At 48.7% G+C, this 19,595-nt stretch overlaps 2 protein-coding genes across 8 annotated transcripts in view; both read left to right on the top strand.

Moving 5' to 3' along the window:
- Positions 1–5,025, top strand: part of TOP1 (DNA topoisomerase I) — a 95,208-nt gene extending 90,183 nt beyond the window's left edge. The window contains exons 19-21 of the mRNA XM_047852436.1: positions 2,250–2,344; positions 2,574–2,723; positions 3,724–5,025. Of these exons, the coding sequence (XP_047708392.1) occupies positions 2,250–2,344; positions 2,574–2,723; positions 3,724–3,826 (348 nt within the window). The 3' untranslated portion in view covers positions 3,827–5,025. The remainder of the gene's footprint in view (positions 1–2,249; positions 2,345–2,573; positions 2,724–3,723) is intronic.
- A 9,862-nt stretch (positions 5,026–14,887) lies between these two features.
- Positions 14,888–19,595, top strand: part of PLCG1 (phospholipase C gamma 1) — a 41,896-nt gene continuing 37,188 nt past the window's right edge. For 6 of the 7 annotated variants that reach the window (XM_047851661.1, XM_047851660.1, XM_047851658.1 and 3 more), the window contains exon 1: positions 15,409–15,757. In XM_047851661.1, the coding sequence (XP_047707617.1) occupies positions 15,541–15,757 (217 nt within the window). In that variant the 5' untranslated portion in view covers positions 15,409–15,540. Of the gene's footprint in view, positions 14,950–15,408; positions 15,758–19,595 lie in introns of those variants that run through there. The other variant, XM_047851655.1, reaches the window with a different exon arrangement.

Below are 19,595 nucleotides of genomic sequence, written 5' to 3'. Positions count from 1 at the left end.
ATTGAAGACGAAATGATGAATTTCAAACAGAGGTTAGTGAAATTACAGATGTAATTCTTTTCCATCCACATTTACAGAATTCTGTACTAGGACAGGTGGAGTTTAAACATGACTTGTTACAGGGGTGCCTGGGTGGCTCAGTTGACTAAGTGTCCAACTTTGGCTCAGGTTATGATCTCATGGTTCGTGAGCTTGAGCCCCACACTGGGCTCTCTGATGTCGGCACAGAGCCCACTTTGGATCCTCTGTCTCTCTCTTATCTCTGCTCCTCCCCTGCTTGTTGTGTCTCTCTCTCTCTCTCTCTCTCTCTCTCTCTCTCTCTCTCTCTTTTAAAGAAATAAATAAATAAGTTTAAAATAAAAACTAAAAATGACTGCTATAAAGTGAGGCTCCATACACATTTTCAGGTCCATATATTTTCCTCCTGTTGAAATTCCTTCAAGATAAATACCCGGTAGTAGTATGTCTGGGTCAAAAGATACCCACAACCTACAGTTCATGCTACAGGTGCCATCTGGTTTTGCTAGAGGGATGCACATATGCACAGTAAATGAATATATACCCCTAGACCTCTCAAATCCTTAGAATATATGGTTGGCAGGCAAAGAACCCTATAGGCCACCCATCCTAGCAGCTCCTGTTCGCTGCCACTCTGTTAAATGGTGGTCATGTGGAATCATCTACTCTCCCCATGTTGTTGTTCCAAGCCAGAAATAAAAGCATGAATATTCAGGTGCTGTTTACCCAATTCAAGCTACCCATCCCCCTGGAGCATGAGGAGGTATTTTGTTGATCTTACTCTGGAACCACTGTTTGGGCAGCCCAGGGCCGCCTGCCAGACGAGCCCTCCAAGCCCAGGAACCCTCTCCTGTGTGCCCACAAAGCAAACACACGCCCCTGTTTGCCAAGTGAATCAATGGAGTCTTTGATGCTTTGAGAGAATTTGAAACAGCCTGCCAATTTAGCATCCACGGAAATGGTTAAAAGATTGTGGTCTGTTAAATTTCTAGCCCAAGAAGAATCTAGCTAGTGGTGTCTGATGCTTTTGTGTATAGAATCAGTTCCTTCAGCTTGACTTTGGACAACATGGATGTTGGAAGTAAGCCATTCATAGTAAAATATATTTAATGATTCTCTCACAACGGTGGCCTCTGTTTCCAAACTTGGGCTATATGTGTATATTTAACAGACAATTCTAGGCTGAGAGCAATAGCCCAGACTGTGTTGAATCAGGCAAGTATTTATTTACTCTGCAGAGGTTCCCTTGACCTTGTAGGTTAGGAAAGGTAATAGCACATCTGAGGTTCTGCCCCCAGCAGCATGAGCTCCCTGGTTTGGGCTCTAGTTTCCTGGTGTTGCCTGCGCTGTCCTTAAGCAAGAACTAAGAACTTAGGTTTTCCAGAGGCCCTCCAAGGGTTCTATAAGCAAGAAAGGCTGGAATTGCTTGTTTCATCCTTTATAAACCGGGATTCCATGAGATTTTATTTGGAAAAAAGAGCTCCATAGCTAAAAATGTGGAGTGATAACTTTTTGAGTGATAACTGCTTTAATTTCCTTCCAGTCTCAGCTCCCTTTCATTTAAAATACAGAAGGCCAAAGCCAGGCTGTGCCATATATAGGTTTCAGCCGACTGGCTGAGCTGTTTAGCTTCCTGGGTTCCCTTGGGTATTCTCTCCAGTGCATCCTTTTTTCCTGAGAAGCTGGCAGCTCCTTCCCAGGGTGCTGGCAGAATCTGAGGAATGAGCTGGGTTCAGTAGATGCAAGGATCCTGTCTCAGCTTCATAAAGAGTTCTCTCCTGCAGTATTTGTAGAAGGAAGGCTATAACCTGACACAGGATCCATTTAGTAAACAGCTTTCATCTGTAGCCCTCCTCCCAGGTGTCTAAAACTAAAGCGTTATGTGATCGAAAGATTGGCACTCACATTCCCAGTCCTGGCAGGTTCTGTAACCTGAGCTTTTGCATTAAGGGGACAGGCCCTGGGTCACTGCCTATAATAGAAGGATCACTGATTTCTTGAAGGGTCACTGAAGAACATAAATGACGAAATAGCATTTGCATTCAGCAGTCACTGTGCATCTAATCTGTGTCTTCATGAAGCCGCCCTGGGAGAGGGGGGAGGTTTATGTGGCATGTCACTGACATAGGCAGCCTGCCTGGTGGAGACAGCTTCTAGGTTTCATGTCTGATGGAGCTCTTTTCTCTCCGGGCTGATTTTATTTTTAAACCTTACTGTTCTTCCCCACCTAGATTGATGCCAAGAAGGAACAACTAGCAGATGCCCGGAGAGACTTGAAAAGTGCTAAGGCTGATGCCAAGGTCCTAAAGGATGCAAAGACCAAGAAGTATGTACCTGGTTGTTATGCAGAGCTGGGGACTGGTTGAGAGAAAAGCAGGGGTAATATCAGAGGCCCAGGGGCCCCAGCTTTTCTAGAGTTTCTGAGTGGTATCTTTTGGAAATCTCTGTATGTATTTAGGGTTTTCCTGCTTTTGCTGCCCCTGCATGGCCGGGTGGGGTTGCAGTGTTTTTGTCCAGAAGCTAGGCCTGGTTCTTGATGACTTCCATTCTTCCAGGGTGGTAGAGTCAAAGAAGAAGGCTGTGCAAAGACTGGAGGAGCAGTTAATGAAGCTCGAAGTTCAGGCCACAGACCGAGAAGAAAATAAACAAATTGCTTTGGGAACCTCCAAACTCAATTATCTGGACCCAAGGATTACAGTGGCTTGGTAAGTAATCTTTGGGCCCTTCTTGGGGTCCTGCTGCTGGCTTGAGAATGTAGTGGAGGGTTCAAGAGCACTGTTGGCCTTCCCATGCCATCCCTTCACCTCATACTTGGAAGTCCTTTGGGAAATCCTTGCCTTTCTACTATGCACACTGCAATTGCACTAGAACATCTTCAGTGACCCTAAATGGTCAGTAATGTTGTTATACTGCCTTGGAGCGTGTTTTTGTCTGTTTTTAAAAGGCAGTTGCAGCCTCTACCCCTATGGAACTTTAGTAGGACAAGAATAGGAACTCTTGGCCCTTATTAAAGGAAAAATCTAAAAGGAGCCCATCTATCTACACTTGAACAAAACTTTTCGATAATTTTTTTTTACAAGTAAAGGAAGAAAGGAACAAGCAGAAAAAAAAAAAGACTGCAGAGCTGAGCAACGTACAGAAAGAGTTAGAGGGAGCTTATAACAAAGATAAATTCTCTATTGCTTGTGTTCCCTTTTAACCCCACACAGTCATAAAATGACATCCAAAATAAGTGAGTTGTATTTATTTATTTTTTGGAAGATGCTTATTAATTAATGTGCATTTTTCTGAGCCTGACCTGCTCCTATGGGTCAGGGGTTCCACCCGGCTCTTGTACCCTTTTTGCTCTTTGGCCCTGTTGGGTGCTAGAGGTTGAGTTAGATTGAGGGGCAGTATGCATTGTGGTTGAGAGCATGGACACCAGGGCCAGACAGCTTGGGTTCACTTTTTAGCTCCATCTCACTAGCTGCATGACAGGGTAAGCAAATTACTCAACTCCCTGCATTAGGTTTTTTTCATTAGTACATCTGTAGTAGCATCTACTTTAGAGGTCACGAGCACATGATACTGTTAGAATATGTTTGGCATGTTCTTAAAATTCATTCTCAGCAGATGGACACGAAGCAAGCATATTCAGGTCCCTGCCCTGGGTCTGGGCTGTTGCTCCCTGAGACACTAATCCCCCTTTTTCTCCTCTGTGTACAGGTGCAAGAAGTGGGGGGTCCCAATTGAGAAAATTTACAACAAAACCCAGCGGGAGAAGTTTGCGTGGGCCATCGACATGGCTGATGAGGACTACGAGTTCTAGCCAGTCTCGAGGGGCGGGCAGGGTTCTGTGAAAAGGAACAGTGTGGTTTGGGGAAGGTGGATAAACTGTGAGCCTTGCTTACCCTCACAGCTGAGGGAGAGAGGCGGCGAGTCTTAACAAACGAACATCTTTGCGAAAAGATAAACCTGGAGATATTATAAGGGAGAGCTGAGCCAGTTGTCCTATGGACAACTTATTTAAAAATATTTCAGATATCAAAATTCTAGCTGTATGATTTGTTTTGAATTTTGTTTTTATTTTCAAGAGAGCAAGTGGATGGGAATTTGTCAGAGTTCTGCCAGGCAAATTCACTGTTTCACTGAAGCATTTGGATTCTCTTAGCTACTGTATACGAAGTCCGATTATATTGGTGCGTTTTTACAGTTAGGGTTTTGCAATAACTTCTATATTTTAATAGAAATGAATTCCTAAACGCCCTCCCCCCTCCCCCATTTCAGGAATTTAAAATTAAGTAGAACAAAAACCCAGCGCACCTGTTAGTGAGAATTGTCACTATCTATTGTCATGGGAATCAATTTTCATTAAACTTGAAGCAGTCGTGACATCGGCAGTGTTTTGGTTCAGACACCTGTTCACAGAAAAGCATGATGGGAAAATATTTCCTGACTTGAGTGTTCCTTTTTAAATGTGAATTTTTATTTCTTTTTAATTATTTTAAAATATTTAAACCTTTTTCTTGATCTTAAAGATCGTGTAGATTGGGGTTGGGGAGGGATGAGGGGGTGAGTGAGTCTAAGGATAATGAAATAATCAGTGACTGAAACCATTTTCCCATCATTCTTTGTTCTGAGCATTCTCTGTACCCTTCAGATATCCATCTTTTTCATTTTAAACCCAGTCTTTCACTTGAAAGATTTTATTGTGTAAAAAGTTCCACAAGTCAATAATTTAGAGGAAAATGAGTATTTGGTCCAAAAAAAGGAAAAATAATCAAGAATTTAGGGCTTTTATTTTTTCTTTTGTAATTGTGTAAAAAATGGAAAAAAACCCATAAAAAGCAGAATTTTAATGTGAAGACATTTTTTGCTATAATCATTAGTTTTAGAAGCATTGTTAGTTTAGCGTGTGTGCAGAGTCCATTTCCCACATCTTTCCTCAAGTATCTTCTATTTTTATCATGAATTCCCTTTTAATCAACTGTAGGTTATTTAAAATAAATTCCTACAACTTAACGGAAACCTAGTGTCTGCCTCTTTGTTACACAAGGTCCCCGACCTGACTGGGGCAAAGTTGGGGTGGGGGGCATTGTTGGGAGAGGGCAGGGCTCGGCTCTGTGTGGGATGTGCTCTCATTGCTCAGCTCGGCACTGGCGGCTCCCTCCCCAGGGGTTGGGTGGGGCCTGGAAGGGGCTGCACCTGTCTTGCTGCCTTGGGTGTGGGTCAGAGGGGAGCCAAAGTCCATATCCTAAGATAAAAGCGGGCCCAGGAAGTAAGGGAGGGTGCAAGAACTGAATTTGGAGCCCAGGGTAGGTATTGTTTATTGAGCAAGATAAAGTGAATGTATTTGGGAGACAGGCTTTCTGAGCATATTGGCCAGAAGCAGTAGGGAGCTTGTCTGGGTTTGCTTGTCTGGGTAAGCTTACAGTCAGGATGGCAGGAATTAAGGGTACTAAGCCCATTAGGACACTGGATCCCAGAGGCCCAGCTGTAGGCTTCTCCTCGTGTTGATTGGTTAATTGAAAAAGCGTGGTCTGTGGCCACTCCCCAGGGCTCCTGTACCCACATTTGTAGGGTCCCTAAAAAATTGTTCCTTTCTTTATACTAGGTTACTGTTAAGTCTGGAATTTAGGGTGAAGAGAGAGCTTTCCTGGCCAAATGGAGCAGGAAGAAGGTCAGTGGTCAGAATTGGCCACTTAGCCCTGGGCCCTCTAGCTTGCTAGCATGCATGCACAGGTATATTCTGGGAGGAGAGCCATCTCCTGGATGGTCTCTCAGCTCCCTGGGGCTGGGGGCTGGGCTGGTGTTGGCCCACTGCAGAGAACCCTGGAGGTCCTCCTTGGCAGCCCGCATTTCATCAGTCAGTGAGGGAGGTAGCATTCACCCCAAGAATAAAGGAGGTTATATACCATCAGTGCTTTGGAGCAGATTACAACCACGTATTTTTTTAATCGTGTGGTGTAGAGGTAGCTAAAGCATTGAACATAAGAAATGGCAACAGAGGCTCTTGCAACACCTGATCAGTACACTGTACTTTATGGCTTGGGGGTGAGTGATGAGAACATGGGCCCGAGGTTTGGGACTGGAGCAGGACCTGCCACAACCAGGGGACAAAACTTAGTCCATAACTAGGAATTAGGGACAGGAGGCCTCACAGGCATAAGATTTTATTCATGGGCAGCAGCAACTTGTGCCTACCTTTCCCAGCAGGGATCTTCTTACAGGTCTTCTGAGGGCAGGTGCATGGCAACTAAATCCTGGTCAAGAACGATTGTGAAGGGCTCCTTCAGTGGTGGCAGGCCTGGGAGAGCAAACCAGAGGATGGGAACTGACCTGTCCAGTGGGGATGAGGGAAGAGGCTGGACAGGTAGGTGAGGGCCAGCTGTGAAAGGCCCTGAGAAATACTTGAGCCTGGAGTCAGGAGAGAACTCGCCTCACTTATTCCTCCAGTAGATTTGGTTCCCTCCTCACACTTCTGGCTTTGTCCAGGAGCAGAGGCCCGATGTGTAAGGTCCGAAAAAGCCCCTCCTGTCAGGGTCTTCTGGAATGCTCAAGTCCAGCTGTAGGCAAAGTGGAACGCAAGCCAGGTATCTGGGTGCTTGCTTGCTGCTCAGCAGCTCCTCCATCCATCAAATCCACCCAGGACTTACGTCACGTTTGAAAGAAAAAAGGAAGCTCCCAGCTCCCAGCCATCTCCCTCTCCCTCACCATCTCTCTCTCCATTTCACATATGAGTGCCTGGAGCCAGTCATCCACACCACCAGATCATTCCCCACCCACTGTAACCAGCTTCTGTCCCACCTTGCCCCCAATTCCTCCCTCCATTCCGACCACAACCACCACCAAGTGAGTGACCGATAGATGGGCTTGTACTGTGTATCTTAAGCTTTTTGTGGCATTTAGTAGCCCTACTGAAATATATTTTACATACCATAAACATCCACCTGTTTCAAGTGTAACATTTGTACCTACTGAAGGTTATGGCTGTCACCATAAGTCAGTTTTAGCATATTCTCCTCCCCAGTAAGATCCCTCGTGCCCATTTAAGAGTTAATCCCCACTCCCACCTCCAGCCTCCACTAAATCTACTTACGCTATACCTTTGTCTTTTTCTGGACATCACACACACAAATGGAATTGTACAATACGTGCCCACTCCCCTCTCCAAGCACTTCTCTTTGGCTTCCACAATGGCACCCTCTCCTGGTTTTACTCCAGTCTCCACCAGTCTGCTGCATCTTGGTTACCGCCCCCCCCCCCCCCCCCCCCCCCAGGCCTGGCTGCTGTGACTGTCTCCTTGGCCTGGCCAATTTCATTTGCATGTGAGGGTGATGACTCCCAGACCTCTGTCTCCAGCCTAGACCCCTTTCCTGAGCTCCAGACCCATGGTGGAGCTGCGGGCCAGGTCCCCAGGCTATTAGATCTACCAATTTCTGGAACTCGGCTCAGTACCAACTACACGGCCACTGGGCTGTTTCCCATCTCACTGAAAGGCACCTCCATCCACTCTGCCCCCTCAACCAGAGTCTAGTGGAGCCACCATCCTTCACTCCTTTCTCCCACTTCCACACCTGGTAAATTACCAACTGAAATCCCCTCCTAAATACACCAAACATAGGTAGTTCCCCCTCAGAAAACTTAAAAAAAAAAACAAAAACAAAAAAAGTGTATTCTGAGAAAAGAGTTCACTTATTACATTTTGGTCTTTACAGAATCCCTCATATAATGGGATGCTCTCTCAACTTGTTTTGAACCAAAAAGCACTTTTTGGAGAAAACACATTACCCTGAAATGACCTCAGTCAAGCTAGTTTTGGACGATTACAAGTAGTCCCCTGACAAAATCAGTAAACAAAGAGGCAAAGAAATTTACCACAGACTTAGTAATTATTTCTCACAATCCCAAGTATTATGTATAAACAAGCCTCTCAAAGGTCACTTTAATAGCAATACGGTATTGATTTTTTTTTAGGTTTGGTAGAGATCATATATATATATTTTTAAAACAGTTTCAGAAAACCACTGAAATACATATAACAGAATTAAGATTTGTGTCAGTATGGAAGGGGTTGGTTAGTAGGTGGAGTTTGACATGAAACAAGAGTGGCCATCAGTTCATAATTGAAGGTGGCTGATAGGCACAAGGAAGCTCACTATACTGTCCTGTCTACACTTAGATCCATTTGAAATTTTCCATAAAAGTTAAGTAGTTACGCAGTAATATATACCCCTGGGAGAAATGAAACCTGTTTTAATGTTATATAAGAAAGATAATGATGCTTAGATTAAAATTTCTAGTAATAGCATAACATACTGACCCGAAAAGTACTCTCTCTGCAACAACATGAATGAGTCTCGAAAACATGCTGAACAGAGACCAAGGGTACATACTCCTTGATTCCAAGTATGTGAAATTTCAGAATGGGCACCACTACTCTACTCTAGTGATGGAAAGTAGGTTAGTGACTGCCAGATGGGGGCAGCGGAGATGGACTACAAAGAGGCACCAAGAAACTTCAGGGTGATGGAAATGTTCCATATCTTGATTAGGTGGAGGTTACAGGAGGGCATCCATTCGTCAAATCTCACCAAACTTTACACTTAAAAAAATGGATGCGTTTTTTAGTATGTAAGTTATTCCTCAATAAAGCTGATTTTTCAAAAATGCTCTCAACTGAGAAGGCAGTGAAGGTGATATGCTTTCAGAAATTATATTAGAGGAGTCAAAGTGGCCCTAATGGTGAACCTTACATAGAAATCAAGGACTCATAAAGAGTTTGAACATAAATTTATTACTGGACAGGCAAGAGTGGGACAAATCAATATTCATACATCAATATACTATTTTAAATAATACATGATTTAAAATACTATACGTGTGTGTGTATATACACACACACATATATATACATACATATATGTATATATACATACATATATATGTATGTATACATACACACACACACACACACACACACACACACACACACGCACAGGGGCGCCTGGGTGGCTCAGTAGGTTAATTGTCCAACTTGATTTCAACTGAGGTCATGATCTCGCAGTATATGAGTTCAAACCCCATGTCAAGCTCCACACTGATAGTGCAAAGCCTGCTTAGGACTCTCTCCCTTCCTGCTCCTCCCCCTCCTCTTTCTTAAACTGTTATATTGGGCATTTGAGTCATGCATCTCTAAGAAGGTTTATATTTTAGCTGCAAAAAAACACAAAATATCTGGAGTGCCCTTATTGCATAAACAAGTTGATCGCCTTATATTTGGAGCTGCCATATCTTCAGGCATATATGTTATCTCTCATTTTGCTCTACCCCCACACCCACCAACAAGTGTCCCTTCTCAGTGCTCCAAGGGCCCTTACCACACTGAATTGTCATCTATTGACAAATGTCTGTTGGCATTTCTTTACCTACAACTAGAGTAAGAACTTGGTCTGATTCATCTCTGCTGTCTTACTGCTATAGAGGAGCATCAGGAGTGTCTGTTAAAGAAAGAGAAAGCGGAAGAACAGAGGTCAGCCTGGGCCATGGCTGGCAAGGGCTCTCCCCTTCTCTTCAGAGAAGCAATTATGGTTTCCCTGCCACCTCTCTGAAAAATCCTTATCTGGAGCCCGGCTCTCCTGCCTCAACATCTAGGACCTACTTCAGGAGCCCTTCAGCGAAGGGGAAGCAGAATCTGCAGTGAAAGCCAAGTCTTGGGTAGGCCTGGTTTTACCTGGAGTGATAGAAAACAGGAGGCTCTTGGGGCTGGGAGTCCATCCCAGGTACGGAGGGAAGCAGAAGAACATGACCTAAGAAGTGTGAGATCCAACGACTAAGTTGGAGCCATAGATGGATATTGGGGCCAGAGGTCAAGAGTCTGAAAAGCAGTTGTGGGGTGGAGCTCAGGGTGCATTGAGGTGAGTATGGAATACCAGCTATATACTGAGGTACAGGTTACAGAGTCAGAGATGGGCTGATCAGACACCTAACATGAGAAACTACCAAGCAAAAATTTTAAAGAAAAAGGATAAAGTTTTATTTGAGGAAACAAGATTGCAAGTCTATAACTCTGCCTACTCTCAATTGTGGAAGGGCTTCACTGAGCTATAGAAGGCATATTATATCTTCTATATTCATGCAAAGTCATTACAAGGAACAAATGAAAACTGCATCAGCATTTGCTATTGATCTGCTGGGAACATTCTACACTATATCAGTCAAGTAAGTGTCCAATTGAGAAACTTCTTTCATAAATTTTTTCTAATGTTTATTTTTGAGAGAGAGAGAGAGAGAGAGAGAGCGCGCGAGCAGGCGAGGGGCAGAGAGAGGGACACACAGAATCTGAAGCAGGCTCCAGGCTCTGAGCTGTCAGCACAGAGACCAATGTGGGGCTGGAACCCATGAATCATGAGATCATGACCTGAGCCGAAATTGGACTTCACCAACTGAGCCACCCAGGCACCCCAAGAAACTTCTTTTAGAATTTAACCCCAAGAAAATTTTTCTCTGTCAGGGAATGTTACCAGAATAAAAAGTTTTTGCTTTGCCTACCAGGAAGCTCAGCCACATTCAATTCTCAGTAACAGCAGTCACGTTAACCCATACTAACCATATTATATTCCTCCTTCTAATGGCACATTCCATTTCTACAGTGCAATATTTTTGTCCTTTGTTTTAAATACTCTAAACTTTTTTAAAGGACTGGAAAGGAATACATTTGAGGTAGGTATACCGATGTGCCACTCAGATTCTCCTTCAAGGAAGCACTTGTTGCCCCAACTGCTGGAGGATCTCTCAGCTCTCAAAGATCACCTCAGCTGCAGAGAGCCATGTGACTGAGGCTGTGCTCTTCCCAGGGCTGACTGAAGTGGGGCTATGAAGGCCCAGCCATTTTCAAGCCAGCACCAGACAAAACAGCTCCCTGGAGGTTGGCTGCGGCTGTCATCAGGCCTGCATCACAGCTGAACTTCTCCCTGTGCCCTGTCCTGTTTCCTTCTCTCCTTTCCACAGTGTTGGTCCCAAGAGCACTCCCTAACAAACATTCTGCACACTAATCTCTGCCCCAGAGTCCGCTTCCCAAAGAACCTAATCTGTGACATCATTTAACCAACTATAGATAGTCCCTGATTTATGACAGTCTGACTTACAATTTTTCATCTTAATGATGGTGCAAAAGCGATATGCATTCAGTAGAAACCGTATTTTGGATTTTGATCTTTTCCTGGCTAGCCATCCGCAGTATGCTCCTCTCTCATGATGCTGGGCAGTGGCTACGACTCCCAGTCAGCTGTGTGATCAAGGTCAACAACCACTCTGCACCTGTACAACCATTCTATTTTTCGCTTTCACTACAGTATTCAGTAAATTACAGGAACCATTCAACACTTTAGTATAGGACAGGCTTTGTGTTAGATGATTTTGCCCAACTGTGGGCCTGTGTAAGTGTTCTGAGCACATTTAAAGTAGGCTAGACCAAACTATGATGTTCTGGAGGTTAGGCCCAGTAAATGCATTTTTGGCTTACTGTATTTTCAACTTACGATGGTTTCATTGGGCTGTAACCCCATTGTAAGTCAAGGAATATCTATAACTAAAAATAAAAAACACATCAGGTAGGGGTATTAAGGAAAAGGGTGAGAACACACAACAAAATAGTTCATACCTACATGAGAGGCAACATAGCATTGACTCTGCAGCCAGGATGCCTGGGTTTGAATCCCCTCTCTGCCACCTCTCAGTTCTATGTCCATAAACATGTCTCTTAATCTCTCTGTGCCTCAGTTTTTTCATCTGTAAATTAGAGATAAGAGTACTTATCTCATAATGCTATAATAAGTAAGTGAGCCAATGTGGGTAAAGCAGTTATAGAGGACTTACTATATGCCAAGCGCTGCTCTAATTGTTTCGATAAAGAAACACCTATCAGATCAGGCCCACAGGGCCAGAGGGGCATCGAGCCGGGACTCTTACCCAGAATCCAGGCACAGAGATGGTGGAGACCTGGGCATGTTGAAGCATGAGTGCTGACAGAAATAGGCCCAAGCAGGGCTAGCCTGGGTGATGTCAGGGCGTGTGCCTTGTGTGGGTTCTGGGCTGCTCCCTCCAAGCCAACACAGCTGCACGCCTTGCCAGTAACACCCACGTACCCATATATATGCTGAGCTGGGGGAAGCCCAAACCAACCACACCCTCTGCATGCCCTGCTTTTCCTGAGTCTCTTTGGGTGGAGGGAGGTACCTGAGGCTTGGGATGCTGGTTCAGAAGTCCCAGGAGGAAATGCGGCCTTGTTTTCTGATTAAGGGCCTGGCAGCAGGCTGAAAATTTGAGCTCCTGTTGACAGAGATTTCTGGAGCCCCTGGGGGCCTGGCCCTGGAGGCAAAAGCAAAAGCAAGGAAGCATGGTCTGTGTTGGGAAGCTCTTGGAAAATGGAGAAACAGATTTTAAAAGTGTATCACAGCCTTCAGGCTGCCCAGGTCAGTACAAGGAGGAGGGGGGCAGGAGTACTTAGGAGGGAGCGTCCTGGACATATGGACAAGATCAGATAAGCAGGGAGAGGCCCCATCCAGTCTCTGCCTATCTTCCTGGCTTCATCACCTCCCATGCTCCCCCTCACTTAGTAAACTCAAGCCTTCTTTCTATTCCTACACTCTTTAAGTTCTTTCTGGCCTCAGGGCCTTTATATATGATGTTACGTCCACCTACCTGATAAGTACTTTCCTCCAACCCACCCCTAATAATTCACCTGGCCATCTACTCACATCCTGTAGGCCTATGCTGAGTCCTAGCAACGCCTTCCATTTCTACCAAGAGAGATCTAAAGTACGTGTTCCTTGTGTTTTATCTCCTAACCCTATGTGCTCTTCCTCCCTACCCGCCATCACCACTGTCCCTACATAGCACCACTTCTCTGTTTAATGTCTGAATTCCTGGAAGGCTGGTGCTGGATTTCTCTTTTTCTTCCAACACATGGCACCAAGGCCCAGCACATGGAAGCTCAGGGGGAACACTACTTTAAGCCCAAGTCAGCCCAAGCCATACTCTAGGAGCACTCACGTTCTGTGAAGTTCCCTGTGCTCAGGACCAACCATGACCAAAGCCTCCCCTCATCTGTACTGACTGGCCAGCTAGCCTCTGTGCCCACTGACTGCTGACCACCAGGACCCACTAAGGCTCCCTGGTGAAGCAGAAAATGTATTAAGTCAGACAGACCTAGGTTCAAATTCCCATTTGTTTCTTACGTGGCCTTGGGGCAAGTTGTAGAACTTACCTGAATCTCAGTTTCCTCATCAGTAAACTGGAGACAATAATCCCCAATTAGAGGGTGATTATGAGGATCAGGTGTAACCACAAGTGTAAGCCTAGGCCGGGTGGGTACCAGGTCAACTTTAGTGCCCTCCCTCCCACTTTAAAGGGTGGGCACTAGGTGGCAGTCCATCTCAGCCACTACACCTCCCTTCAAGTGGCAGAAGCCTGTAAGAGTCTCAACTTCATGCTGGATTCTCAGCTTCTTAGGAGCCACACTTGAGGGAATTAAAACACAAACCCACACAAGTTACCACTGCACCAAGACAAAGTCAGAGGCAGCCCCAGGCACTAGTCACCACTCAGCTGGGTAGGTTGTCTGAGCACACATATACTCACAAATTACAGAAGCCTGGATCTTTCTCTGGTACCAGCTGGGTGCTCTGCTGGGTCTCTCGCCTCTGAAGTTGTCCTGCTCTGCCTGACTCAACATCTGTCAGATGGGCTCCACTGTGACCACAGGTGTCTTCAGTTTTTCTGTGACAGGGGTGTCCACATTGCAGGGGCAAGTCTAGGGAAATGGTTTCCGGAAGATGGAGTGTGAATTATTCAAATAACCACTTAAAGGCCTTGTGGCTGGAGAATGGAGAGTGAAGAGGAGGTGGGGAGAGATGAAGTGGGAGGGAAAGAAAGGGGCCAGACCACACAGGACCAGCTGGGACAGGAGTGAGTGTGAATTTTACATGCAATGGGAAGTCATGGAGGGTTTGAAGCCAAAGGTAGGGGATCACAATTTAAATTTCTTTTTAAAGACTGAAGCATGAAGAATAGACGCAGGCCAGACCAAGGAGGGTAAATAGTCTGGATGAGAAAAGACAGATGTTGGGTTTGTGGGAGGAGTGGAGATATTCCGTGGTAAACAGGCCTTACAAGATTGCTGGGTGGTGGAGGCCGACTGAGGGCTCAAGGATACCTCCAAGGGTCTTGGCCCAAGCATCTTAGAAGAACTGGGGCCATGTTCTGAGAAAGTAACGACAGCGGGAAGAGCAGTTTGAAGAGGGACGTGGAGCCGGCAGTGGGATGCTTGGGAGATACAGATTTGGCGCTATGGGTGCCTGGGTCTGGGGTGAAGCCATGGGAAATGTCAGGTCGTCTTAGGAACTGGTTCAGGACCCAGCCCAGAGGAAGAAAAATTTCTGGGGCTGAAAGGCAGCGACCTGAAAGGAAGGAGGAAAACGCGGGGAGTTAGTCTGGGATAACCAAAGCTCCGGAGAGCGTTTGCAAGGGCGCGTGGAGGCAGAGAGCGAGGTGGGGCGGGCAGTGGCTCATGAGTGGAAGGCGCAGAGATTTAGGCCACTGGGGGCCACGGGTCTAAAGGCCCTACAGGGGACGCCCAGGACTGGGGGGCTTCTCCAAAAGACCGGACTGTCAAAAGCCACACTGGCCGCAGGGGCGGGGCGGACGAGTCTCGGCAGTCTCAGGAGCGGCCTGCGGGCCAGCCCTGCGCGGCCGAAGGGGAGGGGCGGGACAAGCCTGCTGTCCTTCAGAAACCGTCGGCCAATCCGCAGGCGGCTCCGCCCCCGCCCCGCCCCGGAGAGGGCGCGCAGAGGACCCGCCTCCGCTGCCGCCGCCGCCGCCGCCGCTGCAGCCGCGGGTGTGAGGCGGCCCGGCCCGGCCTGGCTGGCTCCCTCCGCCGGGCAGCCCGCCCAGGTAACCGGGTTTGGCCGGCGGTCCTGGGGGCGCTCTGCACCCTCACCTCTTCTTCCGGCCTCTGTGCGGGTAGTGCTTAGGGAGCAGGGTTGAGGACACGGCTGCAGCTGGGCCTGTGCGGGACAGTGGGCTGGGCAGCCGCCTATGCGTGTGCGACTGACTGACGGGCCGGCGCGGGGCTGCCGCGCGTGACGGGGCCGACGGGGGCAGTGTGAGGAAGCTTTGCGGGACGGAAGGACGAGCTGGTTGAGCGCGAGCAGCGCGCGCGCTCCCGCCGCCATTGCGCCCCGCGCCCCCGCCCGGGGCCTGTCTGGGGGTCGCGGGGCGCAGGCGCGGCAGGCGGGCGGAGGGTCCTTTCCACGGGCGCGCGGGCGCCTTTGTTCCCGGCGCGCGGGCCAGGGCGGAGCCTGCAGGGCCGCCCCGCCCCCCGCTCAGGCTCCGCCCCGTCTCCGCCCGCAGGAGCAGCAGCCGGGGCCCGCTCGCCGGCCGCCTCAGCCACAGCCGCCTGCTCCCGCCGGCCGGGCCTGCGCCGCCGCCGCCTCCTCCGCCGCCGCCCCCTTCCCCCTTACCACCACCCCCAGTGCCGGAGCCATGGCGGGCGCCGCGTCCCCCTGCGCCAATGGCTGCGGGCCCGGCGCGCCCTCGGACGCCGAGGTGCTGCACCTCTGCCGCAGCCTCGAGGTGGGCACCGTCATGACTTTGTTCTACTCCAAGAAGTCGCAGCGGCCGGAACGGAAGACCTTCCAGGTCAAGCTGGAGACGCGGCAGATCACGTGGAGCCGTGGCGCCGACAAGATCGAGGGGGCCAGTAAGTGCGCCCCCCCCTTCCCGGGGCCCGCTGCGCGCGGGGGCCGTGGGGGTCCGCGCCCGGCTCTTGCGCGCGCCGCGGCCCACGGCTGGAGTGACTTGGATAAACTTTCGGGCCCTCCCCCACACCCTCCGGTCCCCGCCCCCGCCTCGGCCCGGGTGGTCACTGGGGGCGGGGGGCATCCGGGTCCTCAGTCACCTGACAGGACACCCCCTCCCCCAGCCCGGCGTTGGAGGGGGTGGGGGGGAAGTGTTCCAAGCGCTTGGCCCAGAGGCCTAAAAATCCTAGTGGGTCTAAGATCGGCGGGGCAGGGGTCTGGTTCTTCCTAGCTCGGGAGTGGTGTTGGCCAAGGCGAGGGAAGCCAAGGCAGCGTCAGCCCACCCAGCCCCAGAACCTGGGGCCAGACCAGACGGTCACCGCCCACCACCTTTTTTTTCCCAAAAGACAGTCTTGGTGAAACTTTCTGGGCCCCAGACTGGGCTCCATTTGCAAAGGAACCTTTGGGTTCCCTAAGTAGAAGTTAGGCAGATGTTAGGGTAGGATTGGTTTTGGATCAGAGCCAGCTCTACTCATCTCTCTTGGGGAGGGTGGAAGGTGGTCCTGTTTGGTTTGGAAAAGCCTGAGAGAAGGCAGTGGCTTTTTTCCCCTGTTGCTGCTTTTGTCCTGAAGCTGAATTTTAGAGGTCTGCGTGGGTGGGCAGTCACCCAAAGCCAGGGCAAGGACTCTTGGTAAAGGGGCCAGGCTCCTCTTGCCCTTGGAAGCACATTCTCAAGAGGTTGGCCCAGAAAGGCCAGCCTCAGTGCCTTGGAGTCAGGTACCTTTTTCAAGAGCGTGCAGCCAGTTTGGGGTCTAGCCCTTTGTGTACTGTGTCCTGTATTCCATGGCTGCAGACAGCCGGGAGCGGCTACTTTTGGTTTCCTGCCTCTTTGCCTTCTCAGGACTGAGCTTGGCTGCTTTGGGGCAGGTCTCAGTTGGGAGGAGGGAGTTAGGGGATTTTGAAAAACCCCACAGGTCTTTCAGTGTTATTCCACTTAGCGCCATGCCTATGCTGTGGCCGGATGGGCGCCCAGCTCTACCCTCCATTCCCCCGCCTCCAAGTGTGAGAGATAGTGCCGCTACCCTAGGTTGTAGGTTGCTTCCTGCAAGGACCCTCCCCCCCAGAGACTGGTGTTAGAACCAGGTCCATGTGGAGGAGGGGGGTCAGGAAGTGACACCCCCACAGGAACGTCCTACAGACCTCCTTGGGTATGGTGTACACGTGTGTAGATGGGTGAGGAGATTGGGAGGAAGGAAAGTCTTGTGGTGAGGCAGCCATCCTCAGCTACAAGCTCCAGATCTGATGCAGCTGCTGAACTTAGAAATGGCAGCTGCCTTCCTCTGTGCCTCCATCAGCCCTGTCAGCCATCAAGAGAAAATTTTAGTGATTTGAGAGACTGGATTCCAAAGTAGAGGAAGGACAGATACTACAGGGAGCTGAGATAGACTCCAGGCACAGCCCCTTCCTTGCTTTTATGGTGCTCCCTCTGCTCTGCTGAATTGGTGGCACTGGCTGGAGGTTCCTCGATAGAGATTTCCTGGGTAACTAACACTTCAAACCATGTGTGTGACCAGCAGGGGTAAGTGCAGCACACTGGTTGAAGGCAAGGCTGGATTTGAAGCCTGTATATTTGTTGTCTTTCCCTTAGCCAGTTGTTTATCTACTCTCAGCTTAGTTTTCTTATCTGTAAAACGGGAGTGGTAATATATCCACCTTATATGGTTGCTCTGGGGATTAAATAGGAAAATTGATGTAAAACATCTCACAGTGCTTGACACACTGTAAAGTGTGAGCTGGTTTTAATAATAACGATAGCATTAATAGACTGTGACTGTCCTCCTCAGCCCTGGACTGGAAATGTTGAGGGAGGTGGAGCGTGGCTTTAGGAGAGGGTGAGAGTATAGGAAGGGAGGAGGATGGGGACCAAGTTCACATTTCACTTAGATCACTACCCGGAAAAAGGGAGGAAATGGTTTTGTTTTGCTTCAACTCTTCTCCTCACCCACCCACCTGTCGTATAGAACAGTACATGACAGAGTAAAACTTATGGAGTAAATCTATGGAGATTTGCACATCTGACTCCTGGGTGTGACTTTCTTATTTGTAAGATGGGGCCTGAACAGAAGGGAGGGGTGTGAAGAGGGAAGAATCCAGTCCATGGTGTCTCCGGTCTTCGGGGGCTGGTGGCAGGAATGCAGAGGACCCACGGCCCCAGCCCCCAAGGGTAGATAAGCTAGAGAAATACAGATTCAGTGATCTTATCAGCTTGGAGCATAGGCAAAGACTATAGAAGGAGTCTAGGCCCTTTGATTTTGGAGGCCCAGGTTGAAGAAGTCTGAGTAAAAATGCTAGTAGATGCTTGTGTAGAGTTCACACTTTGTAAATGGAGCCTCTTGCTGAAGCTGCCCCACTTCTGCCCATTCATGGGGGTACCTTGTTGGTGAGTTCTGATCCCTGCAGCCCCCTCTGCAGGCTTTGAGGAAGTTTGGGCTGCCAGCTGTGATCCCTGCCACCTGGCCTTTTCCTGCTGACTCTGCTAGGGTTCCGTATAGTGCTTGTAGCCTGACCAAGGAGAGAGGCACTTCTCATACCCTCAGGGTGTCTGTGGACCTGAAGGAGGGATGCTGTGGTTCAGTGAAAATGCACACCGCTCGTGCATCAGGCCTCATTCTGACCCAACTCCATGTTCTCTCACTTTGCCACTCGTGAAATGGGACCTGGCACTTGCTGGTTTCTAAGGTGATAGTTTGGCTAAAAAGAGGGGTGGGGAAGTGCTTTGGTGTCTGTTGTCATGGTGATGTGACAGGAACCAGGTTGATGTTTGGTTTTTTATGTTGCAGATACTGACATAAATGAATACAAAGCAATTATAGACTTCCTGCTGAGTGCTACAGAGACTTTTCATCATATTTTCTTGGCTGATCTTCACAAGGGTCCTGGGTATGTGTGTGTGTCTGGAGTCCTATCCCATTTGACAGATGAGGAAATGGAAATATAGGGAGTGAATTGTGCCATGGAGTGATAGTCCTAGTTTGTGACAGCCTCACTTAGACCCAGCTTTCCAGTCATTGACTGGCTGGCTGGCCATCCCAAGAGGACTCAGCCCCAGGGTCGTGCTGACAGTGGGCCTCAGGCTCCATGTCCCAGTGGTCTCTGTTGCTCCTCTAAGGACAGATTTTTGTGCCTAGACCTGCATTACAGACAGCCTCAGCCTCTCTAGGTTCTGGCTTCACATTTTTCCTTCTGGTGCCTTTCTGGGGTGAGCTGGTTCAGTCAAGGGTCATTGTGGGCACAATGGCCTGTGTGAAGATTCCATGGAGGGTTCTGAATGACAGCCATGCTCTTCTGTAGAACTTTTGGAGCCTCAGGCTTTTGTCTTTGATTCTTGCCTACCCTTCTAGATGCTAGGCCCCTTAGATGGTAAATGAAAACAGGTCCTTGCTCTCAGGGAAACTAAAACAGACAATGATAATTTCTAGTGGTACCTTTGATGGGAGTTGGCCGGGGTAGGGAGGGAGGGGTCAGTATGGTGGCAGAAGAGAGTAAACCGCCCAGACTAGGCAGTGAGGCTCAGAGAGGAGGTGATATTGGGACCAGTTATCTTGGACTTGACCTCTGTGGCTGTCAGGCTGGCAGGGAGACAGACCACAAGGCCTGCTCTGATGGCTGGGCCCAAGGCACCTGAGGTGGGCAGGCTGGGTGTCATGGGGGTTTTCTTTGTGCTGGCTGATTGCTCCCAGTGAGAGATGGGCAAGAACACACGTCCGGATCTCCAGAGCTAGCCATCCCTGCCTGTGTGTT

The sequence above is a fragment of the Prionailurus viverrinus genome, chromosome A3 (assembly GCF_022837055.1).
Source record: "Prionailurus viverrinus isolate Anna chromosome A3, UM_Priviv_1.0, whole genome shotgun sequence".
Lineage (NCBI taxonomy): Eukaryota > Metazoa > Chordata > Mammalia > Carnivora > Felidae > Prionailurus > Prionailurus viverrinus.
Note: the sequence above shows the minus strand (reverse complement) of the source record. Positions and strands in the feature narration are given on the sequence as shown.